The sequence below is a fragment of the Sparus aurata genome, chromosome 16 (assembly GCF_900880675.1).
Source record: "Sparus aurata chromosome 16, fSpaAur1.1, whole genome shotgun sequence".
Classification (NCBI taxonomy): domain Eukaryota; kingdom Metazoa; phylum Chordata; class Actinopteri; order Spariformes; family Sparidae; genus Sparus; species Sparus aurata.
In genome coordinates this window covers 22436963-22464889 of record NC_044202.1, presented here as the reverse complement: position 1 = coordinate 22464889, position 27927 = coordinate 22436963, and the positions used below count along the sequence as shown (strand labels likewise).

Here is a 27927-nt window from a genome sequence, read left to right as displayed (position 1 = left end):
CTCATTTATATGAAATTATGTGTCAATCAATGTCTCACCACTATTATAAAGACCACCTTAGCTAGTAATAATGCAGGTATGAAAGATACCCAAAGGCTTCTGGTTAATTATTTTAATTAGAAAATGTTGTGGCAGTATGACAAACACAAGAAATTACATTCAGTATAGTTTCAACACCAACATCTAACTTACATGCAAAATATCGATAGGACACAGTTATATAAATCGTAAGATTCAAAGAAATCTCACATCAGAGTTACTTCTTTCAACTTCAATGAAGTTTATACAACATTTAACAAGTTTCTTTTTTCTTTAAACAAAAAGTAATCTTTTTTTCACACAGACAGGCAATTTGGTCAGCCACAATGAAACCACTTCATTGAGAGTGGCATGATTCAGTGCCAGGAGTGCTTCGGCCATTCGTTAAAAGACTTCCAATGGAAGGGTAAAGGAATTTCAATGTCCATCTTTCTATTGCTCACTTTAATATACGGTTCTGTGCTCTCGGAAGTAATTCTCATCAGATCTAAAGCCCCATTAAGTCCTCCATAGAAGTGTGATTGAAAAATACTGAAAAGCTCCTTGGTATCATCATTTACACGCTCCATGTTTAAAGCATTATATGCCACTTGAATATTCCGTTTTGTAAGGTCTTTATATTCAGCCAATGATGTCTTTGCCTCCTCGATGTGTTGCATAACTTCTGCATGGATGGCATCAACCTGTGGAGCAATTTCCATGTTTCTATCTTGTAGGTAGGTGATGATCCCATCACCTTTCTCAGTAATCACCTTGACAAGGTAATCAACTGTCATGCGAAGCACATTGAATAAGCTGAGCACTGAAAGTCCTAGCTGATCAGAAACAAATCTCGTAGAGGACTTCAGTTTATCCATGATCTCATTTCCATTAATGGTCATATCAATTCCAGGAATGGTAAACTCCATTTCCATGATGTTATTAGATTTCTCCTTCATGAGGCTGATAAACCTTTCAGGCGCCCTGTTAGTGGCTACTGATACGGACGAATGAGCTCGCTTGAACATCTCCACGATTGAGAGCTTCTCTTCAAAACCGGGCACTGTAAACTCTCTGTCCATAAAAAACTGTCTGACTGCATCTAACAAGGCATTAATCTTCTCTTCAGTGTAACTCAGGATTAGTCTAGACTCGTGAGCCAACCTGTCTATAACAGTCTGCATTCTCATGGACATCAAGGTGTCAGAAGCCCTTCTGTACATGCCTGGATACATGTATTTGATTGGATCTGGCAGTGACATAGGAACTTCATGATAGGCCCTCTCTATAAGATTGGAAACACTGTTTTTCAGCTTCATGCCACCACGGTTGAGATCAAAGCCAAAGTGGGCTGTGTGATACTTGTTAATGAACTTGAGCACAGCATCGGTCATAGCAGGAATCCTGTCCTTGGTCCCCTCAGTCACGTCATGGAGGAAGTCCCAATTCCATGACGTCTGTAAGATCAACTTCTCAGAGTTTCTAAGTGTGGCTTTGGCAGTGAAAACATCAGTATCCCTTTCAGGAGTAGACTGAAGTTGAGGGAAGACATTTGGAAGAATAGTGGTTAGAACAGTGTCAAGTTGCATGTATAGCATCAGTCCTAATGTAGATTTAAGAATGTGTTGCTGTCGACAATTATGCACATAAAAGAGTCTTACCAGGTAGCGACTGAACAGTTTTCCATACAACTGTGATGCAGACCTCCGCTGAATTTGCAATCCAATGAACCCAGATGACGGGGAAGACATAGATGCAGTGATGCCGTCTTTGCGGGAAGCAAAGCGGAAGATTACATCGAAAAATGTTGGGCTGGTTATGTCAACATTAAGAGTATGACGAGATCCCCTTTGAAATGGAAAAACTGTTGTTAGTAGAGAGCTTTTCAAGTATGCAGTAAAGCAGGCTTTGGGTATGAAAACTTACACTGTATCAGTCACTGGGGTTTGGCGCTTCATCCTGAGAAAGAAACAAAATCAAGTACTATGTTACAGGAAGTCCATTATCTTGCTCAACCAAGCACACATACACCAGCGCGTAACAACACCAATTAGAGCTCCTAGGGCTCTATCTTGAACTAAGCGCAATTGACTTTGTACTCTGGCGCTTGTATAATTCCTATTTTAAGGGCGCATGCTTGGCCATAATGTAGCGTGTGCTCAACGTGCATACACTTTGCTTCTCTCATCTACAAGGAAGCAGTTCCCATTTTTGCAAACCAAACAAAAAAAAGTTGAAAAGATTTAAACAGAAGAACTAATTATTTTTCCCTCTGATATGCGACGCACCCGCCTTAGCCGTGAGTGTCCAGGAGTGGCAATGCGCGATGTGCTCCTAGTGGAGCGGGTGGACGGAGATGAGTGGGAGGAGGAGGAAGGGGCACAACAGGAGCAGGTGGTGCGTTTGGAGACTTGAGGCAATGCGCCTGAGAGGCCGCAGCAACATCACCGCCCGGTCAAGACGGGCATTAATACCTTGCCGCATCCCGGACAGTGCGGTCCGGTCTGACAGTGCTGCCACGTCGTGTAGTGGGTCTGGATCCTCTGCACCTTGGTGTTTGCGCTGCTCCCTCATCAGCTGGCCGTTGCGCACTGCTCTGCCCGTGCGCACTGCTCCCGAGGACCGGTGCAATGTCCTGGGGCCAGCCGTAGAAATGATTGTGGCAATTTCCTCCCACGCCCGTTTAACCAAAACTAATTTGGATGGATTTCTCCCATCCCCATACGATGCCACTTCTCGGTCTTACGGCCCTGACCAGAACGTCAGTCTCCTCGGCTGTGAACCGCTACTGCCGTGCGCCTGGCAAATTCGCCTGGCAAATTCGCCATTATGATAGCAATCCGCCATGGAACAAGCGCGCCTGCTTTTAAAGGGAATGTGAGATGACGCTCTGATTGGTTTATTGCACGTTACGCCCAAACCACACCTATGAGTAATGTAGCTACTTCAGACCAACCCATTTTAGATTTGCGTCGGGCGCAAGAGTCATTTATCCCGCCGGCATAATAGCAACAGCGCCTGAGATCCGCCCACAAAGCTACTTGCTTTGCGTTTGATACTTGCGTTTCAGATCGTTAAGATAGAGCCCTAGATTCAGTTCTTCCCCAGAGCAGTCCTGAAAGCTTGCTTACCCCGCAAGCCTTGGCCAAGAGTTTTACTTTTTTATAATTAACAATATTTTGGACTTTATTTATGGCCTTATTAGATAGAACAGCTTAGAGAGATGTGGGATGTGAGAGGAAATGGGATGAGATCAGATATGAAAGCTGAGCAGTTGTGTCGAGGAGGCAGCCTCTGTAAATGGGACACCTGCTCTACTTCTATTAACTTCCATAGCCAACATCATTGGAGGCAACACGCAGCTTACTGTTATAATGGCACTCAGGAGGAGGATACTGTAGCTTTTGTCTTGCAGAGACAGATGCTTTTACATCTTACAATATCTGGATAGAACACATCTGATTCCATATAATGCTTATCGGATGCGTTGACTCTTAGCTTTTTTGAAATTGGATAGCCATCCGATTTGACCTAGTTAGTAAGTCAGCTAACTTGGTCAAATTGATAAGATAGTTATGAAAGGTAAAAATATCTGACAAACAGAGTTATGAGATAAAAAATGCCTCATTATGTCGGCTATGTAAGTATTTTCACAAAAAACTTAATTTTTGTATTTGTATTGCAGAAAGGTTCTGCCATATTGATATCAAAAGAATAGAATAACAAAATGAATCAATTAAATAAAGACAAAATATTCTCTTCACACTTACCTCAGGTTTTGTGCCAAAGCATGTTGCCAGTTGACAGTTACATCATTATGAATCAAGTTGCACTTCCCATTTAAACTGATTACTCCATTATCAAATTCAAAGGTTGCACTGGCTGAGGGAACATAAGCAAAATGCATATTAAATAACTTGCAATGTCCTAGATCTAGTCATTTACAAAATGTTGTTATATCAAATAAAGTTGAGTTTGTGCCAGTCTTACCAGAAAGGTCATATTCCAAGAATATCATAGTTGAGGTACAGATGGAATTCAGTGACGTTACGAGGGCCGAGTCCTTTTTCTCCAGGTCAGCAGTTGTTGACACATTATAAATAGGGGAGGAAACTTTCAAAGTGGCACTCAGGGCTCCAAAAGCTGGGATGAACACACTTGAAGGCAGATGTAGGGCAATTTCAGGGATCTCAATTTTTTGCTCAGGAATGACAATGGTTGGAAGTTCAAAGTTTAAAAACTGACTTGTGATTTCATCAAGACTGATGAATGTGAAAGATGACACTGCAATTTCATACTGGGGCATCTTGAATGAAAGGAATGACATTTTCCCCTGCAGATACTCTGTTTCAATATCGTAACTGGGCACTGACATTATTGGCATGCCAGGCAGCAAGATTTCAAAGGCTGTGGTGGTGATCACCTTAGGAACGTGAAGATTCTTAGGATCAATTGTAAAGGGATCCAGGTGCAAGTTTGTAAATGGCACATCAAAGGCTGGAACTGAGATTACGGGAGGAAAAGTGATATGATCAGGGATATCAGGGTTTTCAAAGCGCATGTCTATGTTCCTGATGGAATCTGGAATTTCTTTCACCCAAGAGGGCAATGCAATGCTAATCTCAGGGATGCTAAAAGTGGCACCAGAGTCAAAAAGTCTGGATGGTATTGTATAATCCTGGCCATCCATGGTCTTTGTGTATACAATGCTGGAGGAGATGTTAAGGAATTGTAAGTCGTCCATACTTGTGGCCTGATCAAACTTTAGCACATCCCAGAGGGTCCTCTGATATACAGGAAGCTTAACCGACTTCAAGAAAGCTAGGTGGCCTTCCACTGACTCGGTCAAGTCCATGCGTACTTCGGATTCGTCATTGGACACGAGTAAATCACAAGCATGGATGAAAGATGCCAGCTGTTCCTTGCCACTCCAGGTGAAAGACTGCTTTGCTGAGCTGATGGAAAGGTTGATGTTTTGAATGAGTCCAGCATGACCCAAACTACTTGGCTGACTTGCATCAATGTTCAAAGTAGTCGTGAAGGTTGTTAAAGGAACAAAATCTAATTCTCCTTTAACAATTTGTTTACCATTTGTATTGAAAGATGCAAAAGCAATATTGTTATTGCTTGTGTAATCTACTGATGCAAACAAACGTCGCAAGGAGACCTCAAGAGCCAAGCTTTTGTTCAGGTCAAATTGGATGATGTTGTTGTTTGAGCTTCGTTTCTGTTTCTCCTGTTTGTCAATGTTTGAGTTTAAGGCAGTTCTGACAGTGGAACGCAGGCCATTAGCATTCAGATAGAATGTCACCACGTTTTCTAGATCACCAGCAAAGTTACAGCTGTCCATTATCGTTATGTCTGACTTTCCTTGTGTATTGGTCTCCAGTGACACGTACGAGGAAAGTGCTTCCAGGGCCCAGTTCATATCCAGGTGTCCCTTGCCAACAGACTCAATCAGAGGAATGTTAAACATGTATTTCAGTGTTTTCTTGGAGACAACATTTGGCTTGGTCCTGGTATTTCCAGTAAGTTCCTGATTTAATTCTAGATTGAGGAAGGGTAGATTGATTTTTGCCATGTTGGCTACAGACGCTTCCATACTCCTTTTGGTAAGACTAACAGCACATTCGTGGTTTGCTTCCACATTGTAATGCTCCAGGGATACTGTGGTGGCCAGTTTTATTCCTCTCTTCCTTGTCAAACTGGTTGTGCCATCGATTTTTCCATTCAATATGTCAAACACAGATGTTGAGGAAGCGCCAAACCGAGCAATGATGTCAGACTGGTTGTAAAGGCCAGCGTTAGCATTTAAGGTGATCACATTGGATTTGAAGGAAAAGTCATAAGTTATGTTACCCATGGCTGGAATCACAATGTTGTTCTGAATGGCAGGTAGTGTGAACATGGGCAACTGTATTTCACTTAATGTTTCGGGAACATGAATGACAGGCAATGTCAACGATGGTAGCACAAGGGTATAGGATGGTACAGAGAAACCTAATGCTGGAACTTTAAAGCTTGGTGTGCTGACCTCCTTGGGAACAAAGTAGCTGAACGCCGGCATCTCAGCCCTGAAAGCAGAAACCTTAATGTTTAACACTGGTATGTTGTATCCAGGGACAGTGAAGATTCGAGGCGGCAGGCTAGAAGTGTCAGTTTTATGTTTGATATACTGTGACTTTGCTTCGTTGTACGAATTCTTCAGAAGTGCCACTACTTTATCTCTACATTGTTCAAATTGAGCCTGGATGATGATGGCATTGTCACTGATTGCATTGTAGATTGGCTCAAGGTGCAAATCAAAGCTGTGTACATCAGGATTCTTGTAGTAATGAAGCTTCAGGTTCATGTCAAATGACTGTTGAGGAGATATAAGAAACGTTTTAAATCCAGCATGTTCCCATAAAGAGAGGTCTCTGACCTCAGGTATTGTAATTTCAAGATATGGTATGGTTATTTCTGGGATAGACAGAGGAACAGTCAAAAAGTCTAGATTAGCCTCTCCATTAGCTGATGAGTGAAAGAAGATCTCCATTCCATTGTTTTCTGCTGCAAAGTCATGATTGTACTTGTACTGGTTGAATCTTGCCAAAGCAGAGCAATAAGCACTCTGCCTGTCAGAATTAAGTATAACACCATAGTCATGCTGGAGATCCACCTTACCAGTGAGTTTCAGGGGTAACAAAACCCTTGAGTTTACTTTATTCGTAACATTGAGCACAATTTCAAATGGATGGACCTTGAATTCCAATGAGTTGGCCATGGATCCAATTAGATTTCCAGTGAACTCAGCATCATGAGAAGCTGTCAGTTCAACTTTCAAGTCCCCAACATGAGCCTCTCCTTTTAAAACCATAACACTCTTCTTGTAAGATGGAATTTCAGTTTCACTTCTCCCTTCGACAGCGATATGGCTTAAGATCACTGATTCAACAGTCAGTGTTTGCTTCGAGATCAAGGCCTTACACACTGTTTCTCCTGCAAAAGTTAACCTGGCAGTTCCAAAATTGATGCTGAATTCTGTGTTGCTTATGTGTGTACCTTCATCAGAATAGTCTTGAATTGACCACTTTCCATTACCAGTTGTTTCACCTGTCACAGTAATTCTGCCAGATTCCACTGTGACTGCTACATTCTGTTTCATTGATGCCTGACTTGATGTTTCAATTGATGGGATCTCTAAGTTGTGGTCATAGGTTGTGTCTATGGCTGCAGATATTCCACTATTCAATGTAAGGGCCATATTGTTGATCAAGGCTGCCGTGTACATTTGGGTGTTGGCCTTGATAGCAGTCTTAGCAGAAGCCTCAGCAGAATTGCCAGTGAGTGTCAAGGATCCTTCGTGATCAACGGAAAAAGCCATATGTGTCAGTTTTGCCATTTCTGTGAATAGCAACTTCTTCATTCTTGGAGCCTCCAATTGAGCAGTGGCTTCAAAGGTGTATTCAAGAGGCTCAAATGGTGATCTGGCATTAGAAGTAATAGTTGCTGTAAACTGTGGGTTTTTTGGTGTGGATGTTGAGTTCTCAATCTTCCCTGTAGTTACAAGAGTATACTGTGGGGAGTTCAGTCTAAATTCTCCATGGAGTTTGCCAAAAACTGGGATGCAAATATCAGTGGGAACTTCAGGCAATTTGATCTCTGGGATTGGAAGCATTGTTATTTCAAAATCCTTCAGATTTAATGTGGGGATGGTGATGGCGGCAAATGTTATTTCTGAAAGCCTTATCTCTGGGAAGGTGAGATCTGGTAGTTCAGATAGGTAGAGAACTTTTAAGTCACCAAAGATCTCCTCAGGGTCAGGTGTTTGGATCTCAAATTCTTTGATGTCCTCTATGATTGCAACTATTTTTGCTTTGATCTCCTCAAAATCTATGGTAAAGGCAGGAATCCTGTAGGTGTTGAGGATGGTGAACTCAGGGACTGAAAATTGAGCTGGGATGCTGATCTCCTGCAGTTTGTTCAGGTTGATTGTAAATGCTGGAATGGCAAGGTCAGTGAAAGGTATGGTAAAAGTGGGAACTTTGATCTCAGCTCTTTTCAGTGCTTCAAGAACTCCATCTATAGCTTGCGTCATCTCACTGATGATCTCGCTGTCCTTGGCCACTTTTTTGATCTTCTCTATCAGTTGGTTGAACTGCACGGAAATGTAGGCAACTATATTGCTGTAGGAATCACTTGCTCTTTGTAGGTAGATGTAAATTTCATCTCTGATATCCATGTCAAGGATTCTTTGTCTCATGTCCTCAAGGATATCCTTCATTTTCATCTTGATGTCATTGTAAAATGTAGTGTCAATCACTTTTTTCAATTTCTTTAGAGCATCAGCCACCTTTGTGTTTTTCAGTTCCTCCAGATATGTGAAGATAGAATTTTGGATCTCTCTGAAAAATTCCCTAACTGCCTCAATTTTTTGCACAATCTCATATGTTTTAATCTGTTCATTGATATAGTTTGTAATTTCCGCAATCTTCTTGTTGGTTTCATCAACAAATGCACTGTAGTCAAATTCCTTCATTGACTTAAGCATTGAAGAAATTTGTTGATTAAGGTAATCAATGCTTTTCTTAAAGTCAAATGCGCTGAGTTTACTTTTCAGATCGCCCAGAAACTGCATAATTTTATCATAAGCAAACTCAAAGTTAATAGATTTCAGAGCATCAACCATTGACTGTACAGTCTCAACAATTTTGAATTCATCGATGAGAATAACTACCTGATCCATTAATTCTTTGAATTTGTCATAAAGATTGTATTTTAAAAGTAGATCCCTTATGTAGAAGTATACTGTATTGAATTTGTTGGGGATTTCATATTCGTCAATCCAGTTTACAATAACCTCTCTCATGGATTCAATCACTTTCTTTATCTCTGAAGAAGGGATTGTATATGACAGCTGCTCAACATACATAGCCAAATCAATTGAGAGAAGGTAATCCTTTACATCTTGGCAAAACATGCTGATATCCAAGTTCTCAACGAACTGTTTCATTTCAGAGAGTTTGTCTTTGATTTTTTCCAAGATTAAATATTCAGAATCGAGCGCTTGCAGCCATGCAGCACTGCTCTCTGTGAGCTTCTGGAAATCAACTTGTCTGATGATGTCCTCAACGACATTAAGTGCTTTGATGAGTGACTGCTTGATTCCATACTTCTTATCAAAGGCCAGAATCTGACTTTCAATTTGTGAAAGTATATTTGTTATCCTGTCAGCAAGGTGTCCATCCTTGATATAGTCGCTGACTGTCAGTATTAGGTCTCTAATTTTGGTGGCAACGTCCATCACCGTTTTTTCCAAGTTGGCCATCAAGTTCTTCATTGCATCCTCTAAGTCATCCATTGTTACAGAAAAGTTGTTAATCAAATAATCAAGTTTTGCTTTTACTTGATTCACTTTGTTCTCCAAGTCAATTTCTCGCATTAAATCACTCACTTGAATAGGTAGCAGGTCTAACTTAGCTCTAAGATCGTTGATTAACTGATTAATATCTAAATTGTTGATGAACTGTTGAAGTGATTCCAAGGCTTGTTCAAGTGTGTTCTTGAGCTGCTCAAAAGCAGCAGGAAAGCTCTCAATTAATGGGATCTCAATTATATGGCAGTCACTGTTCTTATCGTACTTGAGGACACCAGCCATACTGTATTCTTGCATTTCTGGTTGGGATCTCTTGTTTCTGCCTAATTTGCCTAAAATGTCTGTTAACATTACTCCTGAAAACTCAAATCCAGTATTCTCAGGATGATTGTACATACTAATGTCCTGGTTATAAGCATGGTCATTTAGTTTAGATTTTACTTTCCAGGTCAGAGCTTGGTCATTTGGTGTAAGAAGACCTTCACATTTGTTGTCTAAATTAGTGGAAGACTCCCCACTTGAAATCATATGCGTGGTTGATACCCTGCTGTCATGTGAGTAAGCAAGAGCTAGGGGCTCAACTTTAACCAACAATTTGCTGTATAGCTGTCCAGTGTGCCTCCCTTTTAGATTCATTTCTCCATCGCTGTTGACAAGGGCATCAACAGTGAGGCTGAAAGGCAGAGCCATGGTACGAATGGTGCTGTCAAATCGTAGAGGCTCAGAATTTATTCGTGTTTCACAGTTTGACTTGGAGGAAAGTCCAGCAAACTCAAAGTCACAGTTGTGACTTAGCTGGGCATCCATTAAATTCCCAGATGTGCCGTATTTCATTGTACCAGCCATATCCTCGTAGGTGAGTTCAAAGGTATTTTTCATGTTGTTTTCTTCTTTATAAGTTCCCATCATACTTCCACTTAGATCCACCTTAATAGGCTTCAGCTTCACGTGACCTTCGCTGTTCAAACTGACATCATAAAACCTTAAGGCATTTGTCATATCAAATGACATAACAAATGGCTTCATATCAACCTTGGTGTCTTGCTTGTAATGCATATCATCACAGATGAAGTTATTGGTCTTGGAGCGGAGGGCTAGGGTCCACAGAGTAAGGGTCAGAGTGTGGCTATTTTCTGTATTCATCTGATTCAGTTTTCCCATGGTATCGCCAGAAAAGGTCAGAGCCCTTCGGTTCAGTACAATATTCATGTTGTTTTTTGTGGTTGCATCGTATGCATGGCCCTTGAGGTCACCATGCAAAGAAGCTTCAGCAGCCGTGATTTTACTCTCGATGTTCAGCTCTCCTCTGCTCTCCTCAGCCATTGCTTTGGTGCTAGAGGACAGGGTTGCTCCGTTGATGTCTATGGCACCATTGAATATATTCTCCACTGTTACAGGGCTGCACTGAATGCCGTTAATTCCACTTGTGGTAAGACCATTTCTGCCAACCATCACAGAAGCTTTGTGCAATCCACGACTACCTGTGTCTAAGGTGACAGAAGCTTCAGAGTTTACCCCAAGCCCATTTGAATCCAGGGATCCTGTTATAAGGGAGTATAACATATTTGTGTCATCATCTGCCTTTGTCTCAATTCTCAGGAGTCCCATTTGGCTTGACATACCAAGCTCAATTTGGTTGTTTAGAGATTTACCCATGGCTGTGGCAACAGCAGTGCATTTCAAGATCAGTTGTGCATCTTTATACCTGAGCTCTGCTACGTGCCTAAGGATGTCGTTTTGGGCGTTGGTTTTGGACACAATGTTCAACTCAGAGTTTGCATAGACTCCGTCGATCATGTTGTGAACTTGGATGAATGGTGAGTTGAAGTATAGAGTTGACTCTCCTCTGCCTTCTCTATCTAGTGGCCGCAGGTTGTAGCTGTGGGTGTAGGAGGTATTGGTGTAGAATGAACCTATATTAAGCAATCCATCTATGGTCCCATCTCCTGAGACTTCATCGGAATCTGGAGTGGAAGTTGACTGAGCAGAGTAGTGGAGAGAGGCTTGCAGGTCCAGCGGGCTGGAGGCGTCAATCTTATAATTGGCTTGCGCATGCAATTTGTTTGTTACTCTTAACATTTCAGAGGCACTGAAGCTGGCTTCAAGGAGGCCATGGCTGAAAGAACTCTCCAGTTGATACTTGAGATTATCGTCAGCTCGTCCTGTCATCATCCCGGTTCCTTGAAACAGATGTAAAGAAATGTCATATAAGTATAATAATAGTACAAGCTCTGATTAACACATGCTTGACTGCTCCATTATGCTCCATTAAAATCTCTTTTTATAATCATATGCTCCCAAATTTCCTATTTCCGGACAGAATATGCCTATTTTCAATAAAAATTAATGTTTTAACAAAGTATTAGTAATATACAAAATATCTTAACCAACATACCCCATTCTTTCAGTGAGCTTTGTAATGAACAAATTTTTGTTGGACCCAAAAGCAGACAACCAGAACAAGAGAAGAGTTTAAAGGATTTTATCATAATACTCAGAGGTATGGCTAGCAGGCACAGGCAGAGGAGGTGGGGGGTTCCATGAACAAGTGGAGGTTTGCTCGTATGAAAGCAGAGTGTAGCTGGTGAGTTGCTCGGACCAATCAGAGGCTGGTGAGACTGGTGACAGAGGTGCCCTTTGGCATTCGGTAGGTGATAGAAGAACTGGATGGTCGAAAAACTTACATAACTCACTGACAAACGTGGAATAAGTGTCTAGAATTTCAGATCTACGCTACCATCAAGCAGTCCCCCACTGAGCTGCTTTATCACTCAAAAGATTAATAAGATATGCTGTCCGTTACAAATACTAGAGACATCTGGAGCAGGAAGTGACCACAGGCACCCAGATCACTGGAGTAATGTTCAGGTGGGGGAACAAAGGGCTCTCTTGAAGGGTGAGAGGAGGTCAGCACAGGTAAAGTCACAGTTGGGCTACTCATGGATGCTGGCGGAGTAGTTGGGTCATGATGTGGTTCAGCTGAGCACTGAGTTGACTCACGTTGGTGCTGAGTCCATGGAGGGCATCCATCATCTGAATTTGTTCGTGTCTGGCAACAAGGATACCTTGCGCACTCACCACATGTTTTAGGTTTTTTGGGTCTGCTGGGTCCATAGTGGCCAGATTGTTCTGTGACGACTGAATCTTGTTGGAGCCCAAAAGTGGACAACCAGAATAAAAGGAGAGTTTAAAGGATTTTATTTTAATACTCAAAGGTGCACGAGAGGGGGGCGTGTTGATCGGACGGTCTGATAACTACACAGGTCCTTCACTCAACAAAATAAAGAGAAATGTCCAACAGAGCAATGTTACAGGATCAAACAACAGCAACGTAGTACCTGTAACTCTCCTTGACAACTTATATGATGAAAAAGATACTGCAGTTATACACTGGGAAGCATCTGCCCTCCCACCTCTCCTACTGACTCTTTGTCACATTTCTGCCCAAAAAACAGCGTCAACTCACAAAGTGTTTGTGTTGAAAAAAATCACTGTGCCGGTCGGCCCTCCCGACCGAAACTGCAGTGAACTTTCCCCCAGAATAAAGTCTCCCTCCCTGTGAGTCAGATAGTCAGACAGCATCCAGTTTACTGATGGCGATTACATTATTATGTAATCCAGAGTGAAAAACATAACTTTGACGCCCTGACCTAACTTTTGGTGAGTCAGTATGTCAATCACAACACATTATAACAGCATCCATATGATTATAAACAATCAGCAGGTACATGTTAAGATTAACAGGAGGGTACCAGGGGAAAGACCTTGAACCTCTCTGTGAGAATTACACACTGGTGGGTCTTTAAACCGGAGCTGCTTGGCTCTGTGTGAACAAGCGGCGGGGAATTGGCGAACCACCACTGCTAATGAGGCGTCTCTGCGTGAAAGGGGCTAGAGGTGCGCAAGGCTGGGAGGCAGGTGGCGTATGCTGGTGATCTTGGCTCAACGCCAACACACATGATGTTTTCAATAAGAAACTTGCAGCAAGTGAGGACCCAACCCGGGGTGTTTGAGCTGAGGCTAATGATGAAACTCGCTGCAGGTGTTTGTGAGACTGGAGCTCCAGCCCTCTATGAGAGAGACAAGCCCAGCCTCGGAAAAAACACATGGGCAAAGAAAGGCACCAAGCACAGGAGAGAAGCTACACAGAGATCCAATTTGCAAGATTGTTTATTGTTGGGTGTCATTCCAAACTCGCCAAATACTTCTGCTTTGGTGGCTGGCCTGACCTACCAACCCAAAGTGTCAGTATTTGATGAGTTGGAAATGACACTCAACAATCAACTTAATCACAAATTGAAGCTTAAAGAAATGTAGTTTTCAAAAGATGTTTACCTTCAAGCTTGTATGATAGCAGGTTGAAAGGTGACTGAGCCATGGTCTTGAACTGTGCAATGTAGCTTGGGACATCAACAGTGTTGTTGCCCCCTGAAACAATGCCTTCCCAGCTGTAGAAGTTGCTGTTGATCTTGCTGGATGCTTCGGCGAGACCAAGAAGGGGGGCCGTAAAATCCAATGAAAGCGGTATAGTGAATGATGGAAGTCGATAGTTATTGGCGGGGATATAAAGGCCTAATTTTGGTAAATCTATAAGAGGAACAGACAGAGTGGTTGGGAAGTTCAGTTCTTCTGACTTTTTGCCTCCAAGCGGAAGAGGAAGGGAGATCGCCATTTTTTCCTTGTTAAACTGATAACGGAACAGGCTGTCCCTGTTGAGGTAAAAAAAAAAAAAATATATATATATATATATAAATCAACAGGAAATGAGAGGAAGGCACAGCTTGTATAGCTAAACTGCTGAGATACAGTTTATGCTCCATATTATTTGAAAGGAAGTAATGTCCTTAACCACTGTATCAAGCACTTACGACTGTAAAAATAGTTTCTCAGGCAGGGCTGGCAAAGTGAGATCCGAGAGGCTCCTCTTACTTCGCAGGTTTGCAAGATAGGGGACGCGTGCTGTCAGTTTGTCCAGCCATATATTACCTGCCTTCAGGGTTACATGAAGATAAAATACATTTCACTTAAAACAAAAATTGCAAAGCTTGAAAGCACTCAGAGTTACCAACACAGCGACCAACACACCTCAATTCCTTTGGTAACAATGTGACGGTATTTCATATCTGTCATGGCCACTTGCTGGTCCAGGATATTATCAATGAGCTGTTGCAGCTCCCTGTGATGATCCTCTAAATTCGGGATCAGTTCCTGAATCTCTGAAGTCAAATCCGATTTCAGTTCCAGTTCGAACTTGTCATCATCTGTAAAGAGAAAAATCCAAATACACCTGTAAACATACAAATAAATAAATGCTCTACATCTGTCTTCTGTGCTGAAGATGTGACTGATGGTGGACAGTTACCATATTTGAGAACAGCTTTCTGTTGGTAGGATGTTTCAGGGAGGCTGACAACTGTCTCTAGGTCCATGAGCACATCATCACCCTTCTTCAGGGTGGCAGTGACAGAGGCATCCGTTCTCAGAGAGGGAATGATCATCTGAAGTTGCAGCATAGCATCCTTCATCATGTCAAGTCTACACAAAACAAGGACATGCAGGTTGATAAGAAACTCTGTTTAAAGATCCCAAAAATTTCTTGTCTGTTGTGATGTAGCAGGTCTGGTTGCTTGCACAGTTGCTGTGAAAGTATAAAAATGCTCGGTCCAAAGAAAAATGCACTGCCCGTTCAGAATTCAGACAATGTTCCTTTGAATGAGTCGTTAGGACTTCTATAAGGTTGTTAAAGTAAAGCTATACAGTTATTGTCTACAGCCAACGCCCCCAGCAGGGCAGTGGTTGCAAAAACAGTAGTCCAGGTGGACGATGCTTAGTCAGCCTGATGAGCGTTGACCAAACAGAGCAGACTAGGCTTCTCAGGACGGAGGCCTTAAAGGAGTCATCACCTGGTTTTTTACATATCCAGTCCCTCTTGGATCGCTTTGGATCAATTCTTAAAACTTATTAGAACATTTTTTTTTTTTTTTAAATCAAACATAGAGCTTGTTCTGACACGGAGTCGGAACCCGAACGTGAGAGTGAAGAGGCAGAGACGGTGGAAGAGACACGTTTACAGCAGGATGTCTCTGAATGGTAAAATCTTTTTTTTTTTTCCTTCTTACTTTTCACACTCGTGTTTTACATGTAAGACCTGAGTTTTAATGCTGGCGGTCACGATGTATGGCGTGAAAATGACAGAGAAATAAGCAGATTCGGCGTGCTCACTCAGAAAGTCTGGCTGAGGACGGCTGTGAGCTGATGCTTATGCAAGTAGCCTCCTGTGGTAACGTCACCACAGGAGCAGAGTCAAAATCTCGTGCTTTAGGAATGCGCACTATTGTGCGCTATTCCTGTTCGGAAAAAGAGCCAAAGCGAAAAAAATAAGCCACTTTCAAACTCAAGCTTATCAGGCAAGTTTCAACAGAGGTCCAACACCAATATGCATGATTTAACGAGAGAAATTTGCGATTTCCGGGTGATGACTAAAACAGAGCGATCAGACAGATAGTGAAAAGAAGTGCTGCAGCAAAGGACAATGTGAGAAAAAAAGGATTTTTTGAACAATAAAGTATTTCAATATTTTCTTGTGGACAAATATTAACCTTAAAATCATCAAAATATTGGACCTTTAATTATTTGCATTTCCCAGGATGTTTCTCATCCACTCATTCCCTGCTAATAAGAAATGATCTCAAGAAACCAGGCAGCACAGCTGAAACTTGAGCGTTGTCTGTCATCAGCAAGCAAAAGATTTGTGTATAGAACTACGCACCTTGTACGTCCAACGAGAGTCAACTGTGGGATGTTCTTGTTACTGATATCAATGGTGATACCACGCATCTTCTTCCCTTTGGTATCACTGTCAGTCACAGCCAGCTTGAGTCCTGCTTCCACATCATAGTTGGGTATGACGACCTCAGAGGTGAGAATGTTCTTATTGCGGTTGTATTTTAGAGCTGCAGAGACTTCTGATGACTCGTCACCTAGTAACGGCAGAAATTGAACTTGTCAATGTTTATCTCTGGGCAATGGCAACTGGTGGCTTCAAGATACATATAGAAAGGTGACCTTATCATTGTCATGTTTGCACTTAATATACCATTAAGGATGCATGGATATAATATTGGCCCAAACTGGTGGCAAACATTTTCAATTATTCCTTAATTTGTTTTTTTTTTATTATTTTAATTTGCTTTATTTAATATCTGCATATGGCTACAATGTAATGGTCAAGGTGGTGGAAAGATGGTGGTTATGGCGACCAAAACCCTTGAGATAAGATAGGGAGAAACTGTAGTTGTTGTTAATTAAAAAGCAAACATTATTATAAGTTGTCACAAAACATAAGCTCTTGCATGAATGTAAAATAGCCACCACTCCAACCTCCACAACACTGTTTTCCACCTCATTTCATAAAGAACATATTACTTCCATGGGTACTCAACACTGGCAATGATTGTAAATTGTTAGTTGGGGCTGCCCCATACATTTCTATATGCACACAAACATACATAGACACACATTATCTTACAACAGTACCTTCTGCCTTCAGAGTTAGCTTCAGAGTCTCAACTTTATGACGACCCTTTTTACCCTCCCTGAGTGTTTCATCAGTGATGGTAGCAGTATACTCTGAAACCTCTCCCGTGGGCTGGATTTCAACTGCAAACCTGAGAAAACAACAGAGGTTTCATTTTATCTGACACGAAGGTTAAATCTGTAAACTATCGGGTAAATTAAAACAATAGAGTGCTGGATAAGGATAATTCAAATATCAACCATGCATGCCTTGAAAACGGTGGTAGCTAGCAAGTGTCTAAATGAGACTAAACCGGGCCAACTTGAGTTGTGAACTATTCAAAGTCTACGGTAACTGTCATACTTGTAGATTGATCAATGTAAAGTACAAGTGTGCAAGTATGTATCGATAGTGTAGCAGTAGCCACTCTCCACAGAAACTTCCTAAATCAAAATACTCAAATCAAGAGGACTATTTTTGGGTTTCAAGTTTGATTTGCTACCTGGTTTCTCCAGTCAGGGAGTAATATGGAGCCCCGTCCAAGTAACGCGCTATTGTGCATAATTTCAGACCACTGATGAGGGGCTGGCAGTCAGCTGAGTCAGTCTGGTCGTCTACCAGGGATGGAGCTGTTTTGGTTTGACCAAAGGAGACAGACAGCAGCTGGTGGCTGAATTTCAAAAAGAGAGAGGAGAGTTAAGAAGTAGTGATAGGGATCAGCATGACACTGTTTTGTGTCATGTAACATATGTGGCACTAACCTAAAGCTGAGCAACTGAGTGTTTGACTTAGGAGCAGGCATGGACAGTCGTATCTGGTTCTTGCTCACGGTGACCTTAGCATTGAGGGAGCTCTCGTGGTACATGTTAGTGTGTATCTCAAGCCCAGCCTCCACAAAGTCTGGAATGTGCACACCCAGTTGGGTGATGAATTCCAGCCCAACTGAAGGCATAAAGGACAACTCAGTCTGCAAGAGGAAGAAAGCAACAACATAGCTGTGAACAGAAATTCACAGGAAACTGATGCGTACAATTATAATTTCATTTTACATGAAAACTCAGATGAAGTAAAGCTTACTTACATTAGCACGTGAGTAAGTTAGGCCTCCTTTGGCACCAGGTGCAACCACACCAGCCAGCGAGAACTTCAGAGGGAAGCCAGAGGCAGTGGGTAGAGAAAAGGTATTCTCCATGAAGATGTAGTGGGCAAAGACTTCATTTTCAGTGCTAGAGGTCAATGCCAAAAAGGCCTGTTGGAGAGAAATTAAACAGGGTGAATGAATACACCCACTGAGCTACGGCTAACAAGGCTACTTGCTAACAGCAGCTAGCCACTACTGCCAAAGATAGCTGCAGCAGAAAGTGTAGTCAAAGGCAGGAAGTAGTTATACTGCCCTCATCGTTTTGGGGCTACCTTCAAATTGTGGTTGTTCCTTACAAATGACATTTTTAATTTTAACTGTTTGATTTATAGCTGAGGAAGCAATGTTTCTCATGAGTCAGTCCTTCTGTCCAACAGGACAGACTAGCTCACTGGTTAGACTGGCTGAAACTGACCACACAAACACCTGCAGCTAACTTTTGTACCTTTTTGCCTAGTTTTTTTTTTTTTCTCTTGCAAAGTTCATGTCAGGAAACTATATCTAACCTGGGCAGGCAGAATCCTGATGTAAAAATGGAAGTACATGGAGAGAGTCTCAATCATATGTTGTATGTCCCCAAGCTTCATGTATCCTATCTCATTTCCCAGAAGTCGAAGAAAGGCAGTGGCTTCAGGGGCCTGAGAACGACGCACATCATCCATGAGCTTCCTCACATTGTCTGCGACATCCTTCAGAAGGTCCTCTGGGACCTGGAAAAAGATAACAGAATTAGAAGTATGTATTAGTTCCTGACCATGCATGGGCAATGAACCTTCTACAGCAAGTAATATGTAGTTTCCCTACTTGGTGAGGCAGGGTTTTTAATTATTGCATAAACAAGCACATTATCTGTCCAAAAATGATTTCACCTGTCTCCTCATTCTGTCTGAATCGGGGGCCATTCTGTCCAAAACCTGTCTGACCATCTGGGCTTGGTCACCTGCCCAGTACATAGCTTTGGAGATGGAGTCTGGGAAGAAGCCTCTTTCTCCAAAGAGAGCATCGATTGTTGGTTGAAATCCTGTTCCCTCAACTCCGACCTTGAAGGGGGAGATTGAATGTTTAAAAACCTTTCACGAAGCAAATGTGTCCGTTTTGATCTGATATAACCGGAATGCTATTAAAGACGTACCTCAAAGATGTCATAGTTGTAGTCAAAAACCTTAAGTGTTGTTTCCAGCATCACTTCCTTAGGTAATGTGTTCAAGCCATCGAAGATGATGTTGCTCTTTGCTGTGCCAAGGGGAGTCTCTGTTCTGTAGTTCTGTGACATGCCATTTGTGGGAGGTAGATCTTCAGTCAAGGCCAAGTCAACATACTCTCTGACTCTTGAGGAGATAAAATAACAAATGTTTTAGTTTGATGTCACAGCGCCGGAACAACAATATCTACGTCCTCAAGTCAAAAAGCAGCTGTGTGTTAAAGATTTCCGTTCCTTCATTTTCCATGACCCATAATGCCGTCATTACTCACTGTACATTTGGCTTCAATCGAAATCTAAAGTAATAAAGGGAAATATTAAACTATGGAGTTTATCTTCAAATGTTATCAGAACGATTTAATTGATTTTTAGCCAGTTTCGGGCAGATGGAAAAAAAACCACAATGATAACAGTTAAGCATGAGCAAGAAATCGTCCATGTCCACCAGAACTCTTGACGACATTAGCATTTTTAAGAGCAAGACTATTATTCACTCTACTTTTTGCTCAGTTTTGATCTTAGCCGACTCCTTGGCTCAGTCTCTCTAGCTGCTAGTATTTTATATTAAGCCAGCTCTGCTGTAGTCTTCCTGTGGTTTGGTGCTAGATGGGTTAAAACAATTCTAATACATGTTGGGATATTGTGTGATATGTAATTTAAAAGGCAGCCAGCAAGAGAGCACATTAGGCTAGTGTGTTCCCTTTAGAGTTACAATTAGGCAGGAGTTACTGTTGTTTCTGCAAACAACCACATGTTCCGTTAAAGATTTTCTTGTTAAACCTGCCCAGTTAGGCAGTTGTTAGGCTGTTGTTATTTGCATTTTCTTAGCTTAGCCTCCTCCTACAGCTATCTGGCTAACTTTGCTTCAAGCTTCTAAGGCTCAACATAGCTAAGTTACAAATATGTGAAGCGAAGATGGGACCCTTTTAAATCCGGAATGGGGGTGTATGTTGGACACTTTCCAGCATGGGTGTCAGAGGTGATCTTACTCAGTACTGTTTTCTCTGCTTGGTGAGACAGTTGGAAGTCGTTGTAAGAACAACTGTTATTGGCCTGTTACTCACCTACTGATTTGTGGGTCCTGTGAGGAGTGGATGTTGTTCAGGTGGGAGACCACAAAGCTCTTGAGCTGCTCGTCTTCCATGTTCGCCAACCTGTCTACAATGTCTTTAACCAGGGCATCGTCTGGGTTCTTCATCAGAATAAGATAGGCTGCTATGCGTTTTTCAACATGGTCTTGAGCGTCCAGGTATACTTCCCTGAGAACCTTTCTGATCTGTATTCAACCAAAATGTTAAATACTGTGTTACTCCGACCATGAAAGAACTGCAGGAGATTCCACAATGTAAATATAACAAAGGGCACAGTAACAACTGTGTACATGAAGTAATTGTACCTCATTGGTGATATCCATCAACCTAAAGGCCTGTATGGCTGCCTTTTGGTTTGATAATGAAATGTGTTTTGCCTGAGCACACGACAGAATGGTGTCAATCAGTCTGGGGCTGACAGCTTGCATGGCTTGACCCATGACACCAACAACCTGGAAGGTAAAGAAATAGTATTCATTATAGCCAGATTCCATTCCAAGAGCTTACTCTTTACAGAATCGAAGGAAATGCAGTAATTGGGATGCTTGAAAGGTCATCGGTACCCTCAGTACACGGAAGGCCATCTCTTCATTCTCCACATGATAATCAGACTCAGGATCAGGTGATGCTCCTATGCCACCATCTAAGAGTGTCAGCATGAACTCTGACACCTCTGTGACCACTGGAGTAACCTCTCCTTTATGGAACCTATGAACCAGAGACAGAGAAGATATATTGAGATGCTCTTTCCCTCTAGTGGTCACCTGGATCAGTTACAGAGTATACCCAACTGGAATATAGTGGTTGTTTCATGCGTTACACATAATGATATGTTACTCACTTCTTGACTGTGTTGGCTAGCGCATACATGATTGACTTGCTAGGTTTACGCTGAGCCATGCTGAGCATGTCTCGTACACGTGCAGCATCGGGGTTAGCCTGTAGACTCAGCCCGTAGACTAGAGCATCCACCTCCAAAGACACCCCATCACTGGTCCTGGTAGCCTGGAGGATGGCACTGGTGCACTCCGGGGTGCCGCACTGGAGCAAAGCCTGCCAGGTGAGCCAGACTGACGTATCCAACATCTCAGTGACCGCCTGGCTCAGAGTTTCGTTTCTCAGGGCCCGCAGGCTGGACACCAGCTTAAGGAAAAGGCCAGTTCTCTTCTGACCCTGGTCTGATCCTGCCAAAGCCAGGAGGTCCCGCATGGTTCTCAGAGCAGTGTCCTTCGTCTGGACTGGAGCTTTATCGTCAGGGTCTTCAAAGTGGAGAGGCCTGCTCTGGCTGCGGTCCACATCTATATATACACATGATTGAGCTTGGATTTAGAGTTTCCCAGTATGAGATGATAACCAAAACTACAGAGTACACCACACACCAGATGGAGCAGACATGCTTGAATGATCACTCACCAAATACTCTGTTGTTGGTCCTTCTAGAGCTTTGAAAACTGAGCTCCTGAGTCACCACAGACGGGGGTCCAGAGATCCTGCAAGGAAGGTTAGAAGCTGATGCAAAAGACATAACAGTGCACTTTATACACACACACAAATATATACTCAAATGATGACTTACGCATGGGACAAGGGCACAAAGTAGTGTTCTTCTCTGCACTTGGCTGTTGTGATGTGCTTTCCCTTGTTATCCAAATGGTAGTTGCAGTCTTGAGTGCTTTTAATCAGCTGAGACAGGGGGTAATGCTGGAAACGGAAATCCACAAAGTCAATATCAGTTTTGGCAACCAATCTACCAAAATGACTGACATAATGTAAACCACTCTATGTCCAATAGCTGACAGTCTGATAAGGGCTTCCTCTGTGTTGGCTTCCATGTGGTTCCATGGTCATTTCCAACCTTCCCTTTCCTGAAACTGTTTTCATGTATCAGAGTCTAATGATGTCTGGCAAAGAGGACATTTCCTTCGGAAGCTAACTAAATGTCATCTCTTTTACACAGTGAAATGGTACTGAAGACAGTATCCACTCAGAGGCTACAGAAGCAACAGTGTCTCACCAGCTTTTGCAGCAGGGCCAGAGGGCTGCTGGCTTGTTCCCTGCCATAGAACTGGTCACACTGGGACATATCTCTGGACAGTGTCACATCTGTGGCAATGTCTTTCCTGGCGTTCTCATGGTAGGCTGTTAAACACTGGCCGTGGACTGTGCTCTGAAAAGGAACAAACAGCAAATGAGACTTTTGGCTATAATCATCATTATATCCTTTTTCTTTGTTTTTGAGGAGATATTAACCACGAGGCTGCGCTGTTCATCCTCCATGACAGGCAGCAGGAGCGCTGAAATGATTCCTCTCTTGATGTTGAGGATGTTGACTGGCTCGTCCGTCTCGGGGTAAAGCTGGACACTGGTGGCGTCCTCCACGGTGAACTTCAGAGGGTTCCTGGATGAAGAAAAGACAGACTGCCGAGTTATATTTTGCACGAAACATGAAACGACATGCTCTCACTGTGTTTATGCAAGACAGATTTATTTTAAGAGAGGATACCAGATTGGAAGAACGAAAAAACCTGAGGAGGAAAAGAAGACGGCAAATGAAACTGAACCAGAGGGAGATAAAAGGAATTAAATGAAAAACTAAGGAAGGAAGAGGGGAACCCAACAGAAATGGGTCGTAGGACATAAAGGCAGGGAGGTGCTGTAGCATCTTTAAATCTTTAAATTGCAGAGCCACCATTACATTTTATGATGTTAGGAGATATGTATTTTGAGCCTGTGCCACAAAGCTTTTATGAAGTAGTCATTGAATCCATTGACATACTTTTAGTTTTGTATTATCTTCAAATATGTGACCTGGGGAACTTCCTGTGGATGAAATTGTAAAATAACTGCCTGTTCAAATGCACCAGAATACATGAAATGACATCTACTCTCTTATGACATTTTCAAGAGAATCCCAAAACCCCATTAAAATTGTCACAGCCACATATTAAATGCGTTCTGCTCCCATGTGTAAAATCACACTGAATGGTAACAGCAGGTCTTACAGCTGTATGATGCATTTGTACAACATTAAAAAACATGATACAGTTGCTTAAACAAAATATAAATTTTTCATTATTGATCATTACTTTAAACAACTGAGTAAAGATGAGTATTAGATAGTGATTTAAAGAAAGTCTGATGTTTTGGGAAATACACTTTCACTTTATTTCCAGAAGCTGAGAAGATGGATTCCACTCTCATATCTACTGATTCTACATGAGGCTGGAGCCAGCAGCTAGTTGGCTTAGCCTTGCACAAACACTGGACATATGAATAAACAGCTAGCCTGACTCAGTCTGATGCTAACAAGACTTTGGAAAAGCCTGCATACACTTCAACGTTTGCTTTGTCACTAATCTACATGGACACCAAAGTAATCCAACTAGTTTTTTGCCTTAATTCACAAAAGAGAGTTTATGTTACTGCACGTGTCTCAGATCATGTGAAGACTGTATTGCACTAACTTTTCCATTGCGGCCTTGAAGGCCTCAGAGCCGGGGGCCTGCGTGTAGAACGGTCCGTCCTGGGGATCATTGACCGACACCTCGCTGAGAGCACAGTCCCTGGTGTGCATGATGAATCTGCACATCTGAGGGACTTCGATCTCCACCTAAAGATATGTGGCAGCAGACACAGTGTCAGTGGGGAGACAGGGAGGGGGCTCAGATAGGAACATTCTGTTATCAAGTGAACTGAGAAAGTGGAGACATGTAAACAGTTTCTTACCTGACAAGAGACTTTCGGGCCGATGCTCTGGTTGGCAGTGCTCGCCACAGCGTTTACGCTCTCTGTGCTGTACTGGTACAAATATTTCCTATAGGCCTTGAATCTGGATACCACTGCAACAAGATATTGGTATCACATTGTTAGATGAAGTCTCTTTCACTTCAAAACATTACCAAGCGTATTTGTCTGAATAGTTGTTTAATATGTCTCATTAGTAACGAGACATATTAAACAACTATTTAGACAAATACGAGTGTAATAATGAGTCATTACACGTTATTATAAGACAGTCACCAAGAAATCAGTATGATTGGACTTCACTTATTACGAGCCAGGAACACCTTGTACTCATTGTTTGTTTTTAAATTGTATTTTTTTTTCAATGTTCTCTCAAAAATCAGCCAGTTAAGCACTCTGAAGAATCTACAATAAATTGATGTGATATTTCTCCTGTATCTGAAGTTCACAGTCAAGGTTCCACATCACCACTTGGCAGCAGGCCTTTGGACGTGGAGGCAGCTGAATTTTCCTACAGTGAACTACAGCTATTGTTAGTGAATCATAGGGAGCACGGAGCAAGAGTCCATCAGCTCCTGCCGCTATCTCAAGAAAACAGGTCATGTGTTTATTAGTTCAGCACAACCGCTATCGATCTGTTAGCAGGTCAATGTGTCTGTTTGCAACGATGTACCCCTCGCCCCCCTCTGCTCGCCCTATGTAAAGACAAACTCCGCTCTTTCCAGGTACACACACATCAAGCCCCTCAGAAGAACTGACAAAGTCCACACTATGTGAGATTTCATCAGTCTGGGGCCTGACCAACCCTTCAAATAGTATAATACAAGCTTTTGCATCATTCTTTGATTTACTAATGCAAAAGAAGCCACCTAGAACCTGAGACAATGATTTTAAAGGTTGCGTTGTGTTGTGTCATGCTGTGTTGTGTTGCGTTGCGTTGCATTGCGTTGCGTTGCATTGTGTAACTGATGTGTAGACAGCAACTTACACAGACATGTTGAAGTTTGATCATTATTGTCATTGTCTCCCTCTGGAAAACATAGACAGTGAAGAATCATACACAATGCCTTCAAAATATGAACTTTATAAGAATTCATTAATAATCATTCATTATAATTTCAAATTATTCAGGTGCTGAAACAAAAACATAACATAATGTGCCCTGTAAAGGCAAGAGAAAAACACACTGAGCAACATAACATTTATGTTAATTTTCAAGTTCAGGAGCCAGCATTAATGTTGCAGCTTACCCTAACCCAACAAACGACTTGATGAATTATGTACAATATTCAGTCAACTGTATACACAGCATATTACAAACATCCGTGAAAAAACAAGCTCCCTTATTATCTGACAAAAGCTAATTAAGTGCCACATGACTTAAAATTTGAAGATGATCAGAAACTTTTTCCTTGGAAGGCCAAAACGGAAACCAAAATAAAACACCTATTACATTAAGATGTTAAGATGCGCTAAGATGTAAACTGGTGTGATATGAAAGCTCTGAGAGATCAGAGGTCAGAAAAGATTCTGATGATTAATTTCTTTTAGATGTGATCCAATTCGTCTTCTCTTTTGTGTATTTAGATGATTACTTATTAATAATTAGTGATCCTACATAGTTAAAGAGGATTTTGACCTCACAATAAATAAAGTAGCATAAAAAGCAATTCATACATTTATACATTTTGACGTTTTTTTTTTGTTTTTTTTTTAAGAGAATGTTTTTGTTTTTTTTTGCCAAATCAAACCTCACTGAGGGTGGACGCAAGGATGCCCTGATCTTTGTTGCCTTTTCTCTTTTTCACCTTTGCCTTTATTTTCTGTTTATCGTACTGATTGAACATCAGAGGACACAGCTGAGACACGCCCACTGAATGTGAGGAACAGCTGGAGCTGTTTAATAAAAACATGTCTGAACAAATATCTGTACATGTTAACACGCCCTATATGTTCTTAAACCAAAACTTGTGTATAGGCCTGCGATAACAGTAAATAGTGGGATTAAAGATACGCTAATTAAACCAACTAAATTAGACCTTTTTCTCTGACACATTTTGGCTCATGATAGCTGGAACAGTAGCAGCACCCTGGAACCATCACACCTCTGTAGGTGTTTTTTCCACAGAAGACACTTTGACTCAGGTGTAAGTGATTGAATGAATTATGCTGAATTCCATTTTCAGTTTCAGGGTTAACACATCCACTTGTTATACTAAGACAAAATGTCTACTGAGAAAAAGGCATTCATACCGTTTCCACCTCACAAATATAACTTGTCAAAAATGCTTTTAAAGTTTTGGACAGATCCCGTTAGTGAGAATGAACACAGATTTGTACTTACGAGCCAACGTGTAGCTGCTCAGCAGCAGTAACAGATACAGCTTGCAATAACCCATCATGGGTTAAAGAAAATGGTTTCCTCTGTGCTCCTCTTGTTCCTCTTAGTCTTGACTAATAAAGCAAGACCTCTACCATCTTTTATAAAGTCCCTCTCTTCTGTCCATCAATAACCCAGCCCTGCTGAGTACCAGAGGAATACACATTGAGCAAAGTCCCAAAGTTCAAACCATGACTGGAGGTTTCTGCTGAGTAAATATCAGTTTGTGAATGAGGATTTTATAGCTGTCTCAGGACCACAGATACTGGAGATATTGTTGCCATCTATACCATCATCCATACTTAAGCATAAATGATTTATATTATTTTGTCAGCTTTCAATCAGCCAGACAATGGTACTGTAACGACCAGCTCTGTGTTTGGGCATTAACAGAATCACTGCGGTTATAGAGAGACTAGAGACGAGCGAAACAAATGTCATTCTGCTTTGATTCTCCGTATCAAACTACATGAGCAGTACTGATGGTTCATTGGTCACCACTGAGCAAATAGACATAGCTCGATCCTGCACCACACTCTTATGTTACCATTTCATTTTCTCAGTAATGATTTCTTGAAGCACCTAACGACAAAACCAACCTAACGGCCTTTAAAAAAGGAAAACAATAATTACAGATCCAGACAACCATATTATTTTAAGTCAAACACTATCAAACTCAAACTCTCGCCAGGTGTAATTGTCTTAATTGCTAGTTTCTAATTGTGAATTGTGTTATTGTGAATTGTGTTTCACAGTGAAATAACTGGACACAACTGCCTCGCAGCTTCAGTCTAAACCCAGCAGTAGCTATGTTAAAATCAAAGCAATGTCTGAGTGTGAAAATTGGCTCAGCGATGTGCGTGCCAGTCTTATCAATATACCAAATCTCTACCCAGCCAGGCTCACACTCACAGTAGCATGACGACTGCCTGCTTATTGGAGCTAGTGAGGCTCATAACACTATGAGCGAGTCGATGTGACTGCTGCAAAATGTGGTGTTTATTTGAACACGCAGCTCACACATGTGTTTGCCAGGCCCAGTCCACCATGACTCACTACCTCTCAGAACATCTACTTGCCTATTAATTCATGAATTCAGCTTGACCCTGTTTTCTCTTTTTCCCCCTTCATATTTCAAACCTATGGTTGGTTCAGGCTTCTCCCTGCCAGACGTACCAAGTTAGATTCCTGGAATCCTGTAGCCACACTGGATGAAGGTCAGCTGCCTGTCGCACCACACAGAATCTGTCAGAGAGAGTTGTGGTCAAAGCCACAACATAGCCACATAGAATGAAACCCGGGTCTGTTTAAGGTCTTCTAATCTCATATTATTATTACCACATCATAAAGAATCATTTAAAAAGCCATTTAGCATTTTTCACAGCCATCTTCAAACGTACTTGTCATAAGTAGGGTATCTACTATCACGTGCTTCACAAACCAACACACTGGGCTCATCCTATGTACTTTGGTTGTAC

At 41.8% G+C, this 27927-nt stretch overlaps 1 protein-coding gene and 1 long non-coding RNA gene across 2 annotated transcripts; one reads left to right on the top strand and one right to left on the bottom strand.

The window, feature by feature from the left end:
- Nucleotides 1-97: 97 nt before the first annotated feature.
- Nucleotides 98-26517, bottom strand: apoba (apolipoprotein Ba). The gene is made up of 29 exons (XM_030443196.1): nucleotides 26414-26517; nucleotides 25058-25099; nucleotides 24052-24164; nucleotides 23790-23935; nucleotides 22576-22723; nucleotides 22340-22492; nucleotides 21902-22026; nucleotides 21739-21815; nucleotides 21167-21623; nucleotides 20889-21033; nucleotides 20631-20777; nucleotides 20299-20510; nucleotides 19166-19361; nucleotides 18903-19073; nucleotides 18540-18743; nucleotides 17974-18141; nucleotides 17654-17859; nucleotides 17395-17562; nucleotides 16913-17043; nucleotides 16146-16356; nucleotides 14739-14911; nucleotides 14462-14637; nucleotides 14245-14366; nucleotides 13712-14085; nucleotides 4009-11556; nucleotides 3789-3900; nucleotides 1945-1977; nucleotides 1680-1866; nucleotides 98-1550 (listed from the first exon to the last, which is right to left on the bottom strand). The coding sequence occupies exons 1-29, from the start codon at nucleotides 26469-26471 to the stop codon at nucleotides 396-398; spliced, it is 13158 nt and encodes a 4385-aa protein (XP_030299056.1). The 5' UTR covers nucleotides 26472-26517; the 3' UTR covers nucleotides 98-395.
- LOC115597367 (uncharacterized) lies at nucleotides 18640-22691 on the top strand. Its single transcript, XR_003987092.1, has 4 exons — nucleotides 18640-18768; nucleotides 21766-21826; nucleotides 22283-22459; nucleotides 22568-22691. It is a non-coding gene; the product is annotated as an uncharacterized LOC115597367 (long non-coding RNA).
- Nucleotides 26518-27927: the final 1410 nt, after the last annotated feature.